Genomic DNA, 12,739 nt, shown 5'->3' on the forward strand with positions numbered 1-12,739 from the left:
TCACTCTCACCCATTTCAGTGGATGGACTGCCACTTCGAGGTCCTGAAGGCTGCTTGGCGGAATATAGCTGGGATGCTTTACGCCAGCAGGACCGTCCGAACCGGCGCTTCTACTTCTTTTTCTTCCTCTTAATACATGGCACGTACCCAGTTTCCAGGGAAGGTCTTTTTCGTCGACGCCAGGTTGCAGGTGTTCCACCTCAGATTCATATTTCGCGTAGCGAACCGTGCTGCTTCGATATTCAGAAAGAACACCACAAAGAGCGTCACCGGGCGATGTAATAGGAGCGTAATGAACCCAAAACTTCGGAGAATGACGGATAAATTGAAACATTTCGCAGCTAAATCTGTATGAGACACTTTCGCCGGGTCTCATAATTTTGCCAGTCGGTATCAGCGCTGTAGATCGTAGGATCCGTATACTCCGATGTTCTCCTCAATTCATGCGATAACAGTTTCTGTAGTTCACAACCAATAATATAACTCTGTGCGCCCCATCAAGTGACAGCATATATGTAATAGCGTAGCCATAAAAGAACGTAACGGCCTCACCACTTATGCAAGAAATGAGCCCACTGTTCGGCGAATAAATTTTTAAGTCATTAGAGCTGGTGCACAAAAAAACAAAATATTCTTTCATTCATGCAAAGATTTTCTGGTGTAGAGTCCGAGGAATACATCTGCGACGGCAGCTGTAATGACAGTGGAGTCGTCAAGAAACTGATTATTGATTATTCATGATGATGACGATGATGACGATGATGATGCTTTTTTATGGCTGAAGGCAGCTTGGGCAAAAAGCGCCATGTAAAACGGAAATTTTTCTTCACTATCTGAGGAAAAAGACCCATTTTTCAATCAATCCGCCCCTGTTAAACCGAGCACCTGGCCAGACGAACGCAAGCTATCTTTGGTTTCACCGGTGGATACCCGGCTGCTCTGAGTACCAAACCCAGATTTTCCGCATACGAAGCGGTTGTTCGAATCTCGAGGCCACAGCTGCGGTTACTGAGAGAAATTAATGGAATCCCCTCATTGCCGGAAAATCATACCAAGATTAGTTGTTTTTTTTTTACTTGGCAATATTTGTTTGCTTGCAACTTACCTTGGTGCGTGAGGATTGCTTATTGCGCTCACGTCTGCGTGGCGCCGTATCGAAAGCACAAAAGATTCGAGCAAATTATATGCAATATGAGTGCTTGCTTGAAATGACGGTCAGCCGCCGCGGTGGATGAGTGGTTACGGCGTTCGGTTGTTCATCATGTCGCTCGTCATGAAGAACCATTCCCCCTCAATGCCGCTGCCTTACGATGCGGAGCATAATAAAAATACGCATTATTGCCGCCTTCTAATTGACCCCAAAGATACCCCGTCGATTTAGGTGTAGGCCTCCGTTACACACAAGTCTCAACTTTTTGCGAGTCGGGGAGATAAGTGTGGTTTTCGTATTTTTTCTGCCGGCTAAATCCCTACTATTTTCAACTTGAAGGTTGGTCATTGAACTCGCAATCCACATGTTTTTGATTGACTGTAAGGAAAGATTTTTTTCCAATTTACATAAAATTCGCCCTTTCCAACTCCCCAAGAACATCATTCCACACGCGGCAAAAAGAAGACGTCAAGGAACCCGCGTGCCCTTTTCCTTCCGCGAATATGCCGCCTCCGTACGAAGAAACCGGGCAGAAAGCGTCTACTATTTCGACGGTATTACTTTGCAGACCACTTTTGCAGACCACCTACCTCCTGTTGTCAAAGTTATACAAAGCAGGACCAAGATGTATGAGTGCATTTCTATGTGTCGGAACTGATGCTTCCCCAGGTGTCAGTTATTAACATCACGTGAGCTACAAACCATCGCCGGCGAAATGCATGTCGCGCGGCGGTGTCACACTTCCCGAGGATGCGTACTCGGTCAGAGAGCGCTGACCTTGAAGGCCACTGAAGAAATGCGAGTTCTCGGCCTATCGCCTCAGCGACGACAACTAAACTTCTTCCCCATTGATTGAGTAGCTCTCCCAAAACTCTAGTCGCCAGTCACAAGTAAGATCTTGCTCCTTATTTTTATTTTACCTCGTATCTTAGCGTATAGCATGTTGAAGATAGAAAGTAGTGTGTATAATAGATATACCGAATCTATATTTCATTACTTGGGGCGGGCCAACGGTAGCAAATGCCGCACTGAAAAAGACTTGAACGTAAGCCTAGCCATTATTTTTTCGAGGTCACGTCTCCTCGGTAAATATGGGCGAAGCTAACAAAATGACAATACTTTCGTTAGCTTAAGAAGTCTGCATCACACTGCATATATTTATTTTCCGACACTTTATCTGCGAACTGTTTTATCTACGCATTATTAGGAGGACACGCGTTGTTAACGTGTCGGATAAGCTTCCGCTTTAAACAAACATTTAGCCCCAGAATTACGTTTTTAAAGCTAGATGTGATATTGGCCTCAATTGATGCTATATGTGCGACATGCGCCTTCATTTTTTTTTATCTGCACTGAGAGAGTCCCTGCTTTCCTCTGCGTGTTGGGGACCACATTACTTGATATAAGTAATACGGTGCGGATACCCTTTACTAAGTTTTACTAAAGCATTAATGTATCACCACAAGTGTTTCGTCGTCGCTTCTGAGAAGTTAAAGAGATTTCGGCTGCCCTTACTGTAGCAGCTCTATCGCAGCATCATTTTAGCACACTTTTTAACATCGAGATAAACAGAAGTGTGGTCAGAAGTGTGTATTGTGCCTTTATTGTTCATTCTGGGGCCCCCAATTTGTTTTTCTTGTATTTTAGATTTTTCTCACACTTATAGAAAAAGACCATAATTGTGATTTCTATCCTTAAAGACGCCTTCGGAAAGTAAAAAAAAATTAATGGAATGCGAAAGGCAGCAACTGCACGAAGTTTCTTCCCAATCTACGCTCCGCACAGTTGTGACTCAGTGGCTGCTTGAGCTATTTATGTGTCTACAATGGCGCACTCTCTCCTAGGTGCAACCTGCAATCGTGTCAGAAATCACATGGTGACTTACTGCGAAACGAGAAATATCGCATTCCTATCTGACAGGTGCGAAGCACAAAAGCAAGCGCTGTGACACTAAAAGAGAAAAAGATGAGTACCCTGCCTAAAATTAATACTAACGCGAATCCAGACTAAACCCAGATCCTGCTTGTAAGCCCAACCACGACGTTTGAAGTTGTCTATCTTAAAAAACACTGCCGCTTAGCGTCTGAATGCGGCACCTTCCTTTCGAAGGGGCACAGAAAAATGGAGTTGGTTTGAGTGAAACGAACTTATTAAGCATCCATTCTAAGACTGATTGATTCCTTTCTTTCGGAGAGCCGAGTCCCTTTCACCAAGGCTACGGGAAAATGGCGATGGCGACATTTTTGAGCCCCGCCGCGGTGGCTCAGTGGTTAGGGCGCTCGACTACTGATCCGGAGTTCCCGGGTTCGAACCCGGCCGCGGCGGCTGCGTTTTTATGGAGGAAAAACGCGAAGGCGCCCGTGTGCTGTGCGATGTCAGTGCACGTTAAAGATCCCCAGGTGGTCGAAATAATTCCGGAGCCCTCCACTACGGACCTATTTGTTCCTATCTTCTTTCGCTCCCTCCTTTATCCCTTCCCTTACGGCGCGGTTCAGGTGTCCAACGATATATGAGACAGATACTGCGCCATTTCCTTTCCACCAAAAAAACCAATTATTACGACATTTTTGAAATTTTGATTACATTAAAAATATATCGCCTCAGCTTGAGCTAGCTTTTCTATAACACGGGTGTAGCAAATAACACGGTGAGATTTGTTTGTTGATATTTCATCAAAACTAACATAACGCCTAAATTTGAATATGTTTGTAGCGTTTTGCCAGACTTCTCCATATTTGAACATTTTGGAGGAATAATTTCAGAGTTAGAAGGCTTTGCCAAGTTACAGTACTCAGCCCAGCGCAGCCACACAAAGCTGTCATGAACCTTGTCACCCCTTCATGAACGCTGCTTTATTTCAACGTTGTGGTACATTGAAGAACGTGGGGTGAAGTTATGTTCCCAATAAGTTTTGTTATGTAGAATGTTTCGTTTGTTGTGTTAAACACTGGTACACAAAGCTATATTGAGACCTTGAAAGCACGCAGTCGCTCTCATTAAAAGTAAGCAGCATTGTATCGTTCTCAGAAATGCGGCATTATAATACATGCATTGCATACTTTCCTATTAACGCTGCATATGAACACAGAGGTTCATGGATGCCGAATATTGGTACGGTGCCGTGAAAGTTACAATGTAATCTTTTTCAGATGAGATAAACAGACTAACATTTGTAGATATTATGATGAAAGTCGTTAAACGAAGAGTATTGCTGACATCGCTTGTGGTGTTTATGCTAAAAGTGCAAGTCACAGATGGTTCCGGAAAAACTCCCGTCCGTGACCCAGAAAGTAAGCATAGTTCCGAATCTCTTTCTTGGCCAAAATTAGTGCTTCTGAATGCGAAATAAACGAAATAGGCTTGAAAGTTTGTGCTGAACGCTTAATTTTGTAATAGTATACACCCACGAAAGGCCTCTCGCACACATTAATGAATTCGGTTTTTCTCATTCCTCATGAATACCTCACAGTAACGCTGAGAGATTTTGATTTTTATTTTCCGTAGCACGCAAAAACCACCAACCCGCGTGAAACAAATTTACGCCAAATAAGAGAGGACTTCACCTTAGGACAGGCGTAGGACAGTCGGCAGCTGTCGAATTATATAGTTGCAACAGTTGACGTGGAGCGGAACTCTACCGACGCCCGCAGTCCAGGATTACTGGAACAACGCCTGCTCAAGCCACTTTAAACACAGACAGCTCTAATAATATCTAGCGGTCTGGCGCGCATTATTTCAGTAAAGTTTCGATCCATGTAGATCGGCCTCAATGCAGAAAGCTTTAGTATACGTCTAAAAAAGATCACACCTTTCCAGAATAAGAAAACATCCGTGATGAGTATTAGATATTTGTAGAAGAATTCTAGCAGTGGTGTCACAAAAGTAAGTAATATCATAGCCTTATACAGGCTGACTTAAAATGGATGCCTTCAATTTCTGAAAACACTCTATCTTTTAGTGAAAAAAGGAAATCTTAGTGGTTGACGCCTTCTGCAAAACCTTAGAAACATCCATCCCGTTAAGGATAATCTTTTAATGCGCATTCTTACAAAAAACTGAAATTGCCTGCATGCCACTCCGCTTTGCTTATTGATCCTAACTTGGGAATAAATTTAGGGTTCTAGCATCGCGAAGAAAAATGCTCGATTTTTCCGTGGCTTCATGTGACGCTCGTAGCACTCCTCAGCGTGTCCTAAATGGCTTTGGCATCGTAATTGATTAGCATGGAATCTTCCCTCACTTAATTATTGGCTTCAACGTGTCACTAACCAGCAGAAATTTTTCACAAAGGCGCCGCCGCGGTGAATCAGTGGTTATGGCGCCCCCGGCTGCTGACCCGAAAGACGCGGGTTCGATCCCGGCCGCGGCGGTCGAATTTCGATGGAGGCGAAATTCTAGAGGCCCGTGTGCTGTGCGATGTCAGTGCACGTAAATGAACCCCAGGTGGTCGAAATTTCCGGAGCCCTTCACTACGGCATCCCTCATAGGCTGAGTCGCTTTGAGACGTTAAATCCCTATAAGCCAAACCATAAACCGCAAACTTTTTCAGAAAGATGATATATGCACCGCCGCTTTTTCATTGGCATTGTTTCGTTTTTCTTTGTCTCTCGTTAGAATGCTATTCCGACCAGGGCACTGAGCTTAATCCCAAAGAACTTGAACGCTCTGCATCTAAAGAGTGCTTATTATACTATTGTGACCCAGAGAACAAGACACTGATAACCGTAACGTAAGTTGGATAACACGTTTATTTTGTGGCCCATATTCTAGGCAGTACGCCTCAGCCGCAGTCATGGGCGGTATATAGATGCTAAAAATGGAACTCAGACGAATTTATCACCATACACAATAAGCACCATTAACCATGATAAGCACCAGCGGTCTTTTGTCCCATTTTTATCTTCTACCTTAACTTTAATATCATAAAATCTTCCACCCAAAGCTGAAAATGGCCTAAAACAGTTTGCATTCCAATACGCTTTTCCGCTTTGCATAAGCATTGTCTTTGATTAAGCCAAAATCGACACAGGCATCAGTATGGATTACTAAATTAATGTGTTTTATATAGATTTCATTGGTTCACATTTTCTATCGTTAGCCACTGCCATATCATTTAATTATTGCCTATCTTGTTTCTATTGCCTCATGATTGACATGAACGTGACTATCTCAATCTCCTAAATTTTATGTTGCGAAGGCTATGTATGCAGCACCACTATTATTGCACTTGCATTTCGTATGACATTCATTCGAAACGGCAAAATTTCAGGTGAACTTTTCCTCGCTTAATATCGTGCCGCGGATGACAAGTTCTGTAAAGTCGCGAAGAATCCCAAACCTTCATGTTGTATCATATGCCTTCTCCAGGTCAAAAAACACCGCTAGGCAGCCTTGTTTGTGTATAAAAGCTTTACGGACAGGATTTTCAAGGCAAACTAGTCGTTGAGCATGTTTTTCTATGAATCATTGATGGATGTCAAGGAGTTCGCGTGATTCAAGTACAAAAGTCAATCTTAAATTAACGACACTTTCAAAATATTTCGCAAGAGAAATGGTAAGGGATATCGGTGTATAGATTCTAGAGAAATTAGGTGGCTTTCCAGGTTTAGAAACGGTAGATTAATGGCTTTCTTCCAAATCTCAGGTATTCTTCCTAGTATCAATGTTTTGTTAAAAACTTTCAAAACTCCCTCTACAGCAGGCTGCGAAAGATGGGCCAGCATTGAATAGTGTATTTCATCAGGTCCCGGAGCAGATTGTTTTCCGGCAGACAACAATAGATCTGTTAATTTCTTGGAGTGTAATGAGACTGTTGTATTGTACATTTGTGCTGCCACATATTGTTAGCTTTTGTTTCTCGGCTATGTTTTTGCATTTAGAAAAGCGTGTGTGTAGTGTGAGGAACACGAAACCGAAGCTAAGTGCTCCCCTAATATGTCTGCCTGTTACCTTACACTTGTTTGTGTACCAGGTTTTGTCAAAAGAGGAAGTGAGAACGGTAAGAAGCTTTCATTTAATTTTTGAAGCTGCTCCCACATTTTCTTTGAGATGTGGATGTTTATAGATGAGATGTAACTTTTCATTAAGCTTTCTCGGTGCTACGACGGCCGTTCCGAGCTTTATCTCTCGCTTTTAAAACTTTACGAAGTTTCCTGTGGCGGGTACCATCGCAAAAAATCGTTTGCTTTGTTTTGATGTTTTTTTCCTTGCACTCTTCTGTCCACAACATTTAGTGGTTTTCTCGAACAACTCCAGAGTACTTATGAATTGCTAAGTGTGCGGAAGTTATATTAGAATTTGTAAATTTTTAAGTTCCTCATTGATGTTACGATTATCTAAATTAAGTTTTTCTAAAGAGGCCTCTGCTGTAAAAATTTGTGAGTCTGCGAAATGAAGCTTCCAATATGTCTCTCTTTTGTTGGGATAAATTTTGTTGCTGATGTTAAACTGATTAGCACAGGAAGGTGAATGCTGCTATAAGCGTTGTCGATGACATCCCATTTAAAATTGCTAAAAATGCCCGGTCAACTAAAAGACAAATCTAGGCAGCTCATTTTTCCCGAAGTTCGGTAACAATATCTCGATTTACCAGAGTTTAGCAAACGAAAATACTGTTTAGAATAAACCCTCTATAATTTTACCTCTGGTATCTGTTTTCTCATTTCCCAAAAAAGACGAATGTGCGTTAAAATCCTCATATACCATATAAGGCTTCGGTATTAAGAGAACTTGTTGCTGGGCTAGTTGGTTTGGTTCATTCTGAATTATTTAGGGCGCAAAGACAGGACGAAGGTATAAAAGCACAGGACGAGGCGCCCTTTCAACAAATTTATTACATGCAAGAAACGTACATATATAGGTTTTTGTCACTCATGCGCTGACAGGGCACGAAATATCAAGATGGAGATGACGAAGTGCGCTCCAAGAACTTCTTTTCAGCACTTTGCAGCACGATCGACGTGTCGGTTATGCACGGGTTTCCTTTGTTTCTGATAAAAAACGCTTCGATGAGTTCTATGGCTGTCGTGTCCTTACTTTTGCTTAGAATGCGCACCTCAGTGAATATGGCTAACAATTCATGGACCCGCATTTCCCAATGTGCTTCGCTGAATGCGTGCCGTCCCTCTTTTGTTCTATACTGCGCTCATGTTCCTCGTTCGCTCACTGACACATCGGCCGGTTTGTCCTATGTAGGAGATTCCCCAAGAAAGGGGATTTCATAGACCACCCCTTCGGCACATTTCACATATGGTCTCCTATGATTCGTACCACAGCCACGTTCCTTGTTTTCCTTCTTGCTTGCGATACGGCCGCAAATGCCGGCGAGCTTTCTGGGCGTAGAAAAGAGCAGTGGTACGTTATGGCGGCTTGCGACCTTTTTCAAAGGGTGTTTTTGCAAATGACTTTTTGCATTGTGACCTTTTTGCATTGGATCTTGTGTGACGCCTGTGCTATGTCACATTTTTTTTATCCCACATTGACCATGTCCAGCAGCCGGTTTTACCCGCTAACAAGGTTTTTAAAGTTTTTGGATATGTGGACGATTTTATGATTGTTTTAACTAAACAAGGAATTGCCCGTTTTGAGAAAACAGTGGAATGTGTTTGAAGATAATTTAGACTGCATGGAAGCGGCCTGAAATGTATATTTGAACTTCCTGACCATAACGTGTTGATGGAGAGTAACGCCGGTAGTAGTTGCGTGCTTCTGTAACCCAGTCAATTGGGGGCGACTGTCATTGGTGAACCTGGGAAGGGCTATGGCGACCCTCTTCCTATAACCTGAAGCGAGAGTGTTCATAGGCCTTGGAAACTTAAGGATAGGCTTCTGTGGCTAAGTCTCAAGCAAATACGCTGCAGGGAAATCCCCGCTGACTAAAGTCATCAGGGGTAGGGGCGTCCCTGTGTAACCCGAGCACTACCATCACTCGGGAGCGCTGCTTGAGTCTGCTCTCGGTCCCCCTCCGGGAAACCAGGGCCATCTCTGGAAAACGCTGAGGCCTGCGGGCGTCTCAGCAGGCGAAGAGACCGAGGGCGAAGCGAAAGCAGGACTGGCGATTGCGTCCTTTGAGAGCCTGTGAGTAGTACCTCTGTGAGACCATAGGGGTGTGGGATGAAGCCCACACTCGTACTTCCCGGTAAGTAGGCGGTAGGTCATTACCTAGTACACCAGGGCCGGCGTCAAATCCAAGACGCTTAATAAAACTTGGTAGAATCGGGCTCTCGCTTGGAGCGCGGCACGAAAAGATTACCCGAAGTCAAGGGTGTTTCGGCGTCTGGCATGGGTGCTCAGCACAGAAGCCCACCACGAGGAGTCACGACCTTGCTTATCCAATACTCCTGGGTTGGATTCAGACACAACACACGGGGTGGCAATAGTGGACCAGCCCGCCACGCTTGCTGGGAGGGCTTTCAGGCCCGAGGATGACCAAACCTAAATTGGTACAAGAGCAGTCTCTGGTGTGGGAGTCCACCAGTTGTTGAGCTTGCTCCAACTTATGGGACTCGCTTCATGGGAAGTGGTCTGGTCAAGGCCTACTCCATGTATGGTTGGGGGGGGGGGGGGGGGGGGAACTTTTGGGGCAGACCGAAAACTTCTTGATCGAAGCGTGGCCTTGTGGTAGAGCATCCGCCTGGCTTTCGGGAGGTGCTGGGTTCGATCTCCAGTGCCACCGGGTACCCACCGGTTTTTAATGGGTACAAGATTTCCCCCGGCCTGGTGCTCTGCTCTTCTGGGTGAGATGCTTGGGAAAACGGTCTTGACCACAGTTGCTCTGACGTATCAGCGATAAGTTCCGCCGTCATTAACGTTAAATCCGCCTCGTGCGGTAGAAGCCCATTTGTGGTCCTTTTTTTCCATGCCCACAGAGACGAGATTTGAATGCGCAGGCTCCTTTGCCAAGCCATGTACCATAGCAAGCCGAGCACCAGGCCGGGTCATAGCTTGTACCCATTTTGAGAAAACCGGTGGGTAACCGGCCGGCAGTGGGAGTCGAACCCACTCACTTCCCGAAGCCGAGGCGGGTGCTCTACCACGAGGCCACAGCTTTTAGATCTGAAGCTTGTTTTGTGGAGATCGAGTGTGTTGATCGTACGCCCCCCGTGCAAAATAGCAGCTTCTGCTGTTTGGCTCCTCACGTTCAAAGATTGTTAAAACAGGGATTGTCTTACTTTGCCTGGAATCGGCGCTCTGGAAGTCATGCCCTCACAGAATGCGGGATAGCCTTAATGAAAAATTGGCTAGGCTGACAGCAGCCGCGTTCTTTTGTTCGCGCGTGATAGCGGTGGCTGAAAGTGTCCTAAAAAAATAAAGTGAGGTCCTCGGCGGAAAAGGCCAGAAGTCCATCGAGAAAAGGTAAGACCTGTGCTGGGGCAATATGTACACCGAGTGGCCCGCAACTTAAAAACTTGCACGGCATTTGCGGCCGTATTGAAAGGAAGAAGGAAAACAAGGAACGTGGCTGTGGTACGAATCATAGGAGACCATATGTGAAATGCGCAGAAGGGGTGGTCTATGAAATCCCCTGTCTTGGGGAATCTCCTACATAGGACAAACTGGTCGATGTGCCAGTGAGCGAACGAGGAACATGAGCGCAGTGTAGATAAAAAGAGGGACGGCACGCATTCAGCGAAGCACATTGGGAAATCCGGGTCCATGAATTGTTAGCCATTTTCACTGAGGTGCGGATTCTAAGCAAAAGTAAGGACACGACAGCCATAGAACTCATCGAAGCGTTTTTTTTATCAGAAACAAAGGCAACCCGTGCATAAGCGACACGCCGATCGTGCTGCATAGTGCTGAAAAGAAGTTCTTGGAGCACGCTTCATCATCCGCATCTTCGTATTTCGTGTCTTGTCTGCGCATGAGCGACAAGAACAAAAAAGGGCGCCTCGTCCAGTGCTTTTCTACCTTCCTCCTGTCTTTGCGTCACAAATAATTGAGCAGGCTCTGGTATATAGTTTCTCTAATGGTTCTCTAACTAATTCATAATTACTTTTCGCCGTGGCTTGAGGTATACGAAGCACACTGAAAGAGTTTTATATGCAAGCAGACTGGCTGCCACACCCTCTTATCGACTTGCAAGTTTTAGTTCACGGGCTGCAATACCACTTTGGACTATAATGGCTGCACCTTCCGATAGCCTGTTTGCATGCGCTCGGTCACGGCGGAATATCTTATATTTTTTAATGCATTTTTACGCTGGGCACCTAGGTTAGTTTCCTGTAGGCACAGAGCAACCAGACAAAAAGAGGTTAAGATGTCCTTTGTATCAGACAAATTATTTAACAGTACCCTGCAATTAAAATGTATTGTGAAAGCCATCTTATTTTATGTACGTGGGTTATTAAAGCAGGTTTGGGTTGACCCCGTGATTCGGGGCTTGTCTTTTTTGTGATGATCCAGGCAGTTCCGCCATACCTGTGACATCGACGGTACGGACCTACCTTGACTCGTGTCCATCGCCCCTTGAGAGGCACTGGACGATCGTGCAGGCTGCACGTGTGTTTTGTGTGAGACCTCGCCTCGACAGCAGAGGCCTTGAGGCCCGCTTCCTTGAGAGGCAGCATGACCTGCTTTGGATGTGGTGGAGTAGTTTTAGCTACTTCCACCTGGCGCGAGAATGATTCTGCCGCAGCCGCAATAAGTGAGGCCTGGGCAAGTGCCGGAGGCCGGTGTCCTGCACTGCCCCGTCGCACCACATGGGCGGGCGAAATTGGGGTGTAAAGGCAAAAAAAATTGCCTGCCATTCGGATACGTATTCTTGCCTCGCTGAATAAAATGTTTTTGTTGTTTTCAATGTTATTTTTTTCTGTCTTCTACGATGGGCAAGACCTAGAGTAGGCTGAGTGCTCGTCTTCATAGTTAGCGCAGCGGAATGCTGCTTCGCAGTTTTCAGAGGAGTGTTCTTTCGAAGCGCATTTCGAGCAGGTTTTGTGGCCTCGGTAACTCTCAGAACCATGGCGAAATCTTTTGCAAGTAAAACGAATCTGGGGTTGGGGATGTACGGTCTCACAGCGATCTTTGTGCACCCCACTTCAATGGATTGGGGGAGTGTGCAGCAAGTAAATGTACAATGTGCTTTGTTGAGATTTCTTTGTTTTCGTTTTTTATATTGTCTCGTTGAACTTTGGTGACATTTTGATCGGCTAGGCCGTCCAGCATTTCCAGGTCGGTCAGGTACAGAAAATCAATTTCGGAGGCCACACCGCGGACAGCATTTAGTGACCTGTGGGGTGGGACAGAGACACGGATGTCCTCAAATTACAGAATGTTGGAAAGCTCAGTTACCTGCACATTGTCGCGTATTTTAAGGAGCAAGTCTCCACCAGCTAGTTTGTTTAACTTGCAACCAAGGCTTCCCTAAGACACTATATAACTATGGATCGGAATATTTTCCTACCTGGTTTTTCAGGATTGTCGCTGAGGACAACATGCTATTTCGGAAAAACTTTTCCTGTACGAACTGTTCAGTTACATCGATCCGCCCTTTCTTCAGACGCCAATCATTGGACAAAAGAGAAGGGCCATAGGATATGTATATTATTCGCCCATGGTGCCAGCCACCCACCATGGTGCCCAACGACGGCA

At 45.1% G+C, this 12,739-nt stretch overlaps 1 protein-coding gene and 1 non-coding gene across 9 annotated transcripts; both read left to right on the top strand.

The window, feature by feature from the left end:
- The first annotated feature begins 1,807 nt into the window (after positions 1-1,807).
- On the top strand, positions 1,808-11,860 carry LOC144100191 (uncharacterized). Of its 8 annotated transcripts, XR_013307547.1 has the most exons (5): positions 1,808-2,040; positions 4,300-4,440; positions 5,765-5,879; positions 7,122-7,148; positions 11,555-11,860. XR_013307547.1 is itself a non-coding variant. In XM_077633207.1 (4 exons), the coding sequence occupies exons 2-4, from the start codon at positions 4,332-4,334 to the stop codon at positions 11,773-11,775; spliced, it is 357 nt and encodes a 118-aa protein (XP_077489333.1). In that variant the 5' UTR covers positions 1,808-2,040; positions 4,300-4,331; the 3' UTR covers positions 11,776-11,860. The 8 variants fall into 8 exon arrangements, 2 of the variants coding, with proteins under 2 accessions (XP_077489333.1, XP_077489334.1); XR_013307545.1 differs by lacking the exon at positions 7,122-7,148; XR_013307548.1 differs by lacking the exons at positions 7,122-7,148; positions 11,555-11,860 and adding an exon at positions 7,030-7,116.
- TRNAS-ACU (transfer RNA serine (anticodon ACU)) lies at positions 3,403-3,474 on the top strand. The gene has a single exon. It is a non-coding gene; the product is annotated as a tRNA-Ser (tRNA).
- Positions 11,861-12,739: the final 879 nt, after the last annotated feature.

This window comes from Amblyomma americanum, chromosome 8 (genome assembly GCF_052857255.1).
Source record: "Amblyomma americanum isolate KBUSLIRL-KWMA chromosome 8, ASM5285725v1, whole genome shotgun sequence".
Taxonomy (NCBI): domain Eukaryota; kingdom Metazoa; phylum Arthropoda; class Arachnida; order Ixodida; family Ixodidae; genus Amblyomma; species Amblyomma americanum.

What these genes read in the sequence shown, in the direction of transcription:
- LOC144100191 (XM_077633207.1), top strand. Translation starts at nt 4,332, where the DNA reads ATGATGAAAGTCGTTAAACGAAGAGTATTGCTGACATCGCTTGTGGTG. An exon ending in TCCCGTCCGTGACCCAGAAA is followed by an intron (nt 4,441 to 7,121) that starts GTAAGCATAGTT and finishes TTTGTGTACCAG; the next exon opens with GTTTTGTCAAAAGAGGAAGT. An exon ending in CAAAAGAGGAAGTGAGAACG is followed by an intron (nt 7,149 to 11,554) that starts GTAAGAAGCTTT and finishes GTGATGATCCAG; the next exon opens with GCAGTTCCGCCATACCTGTG.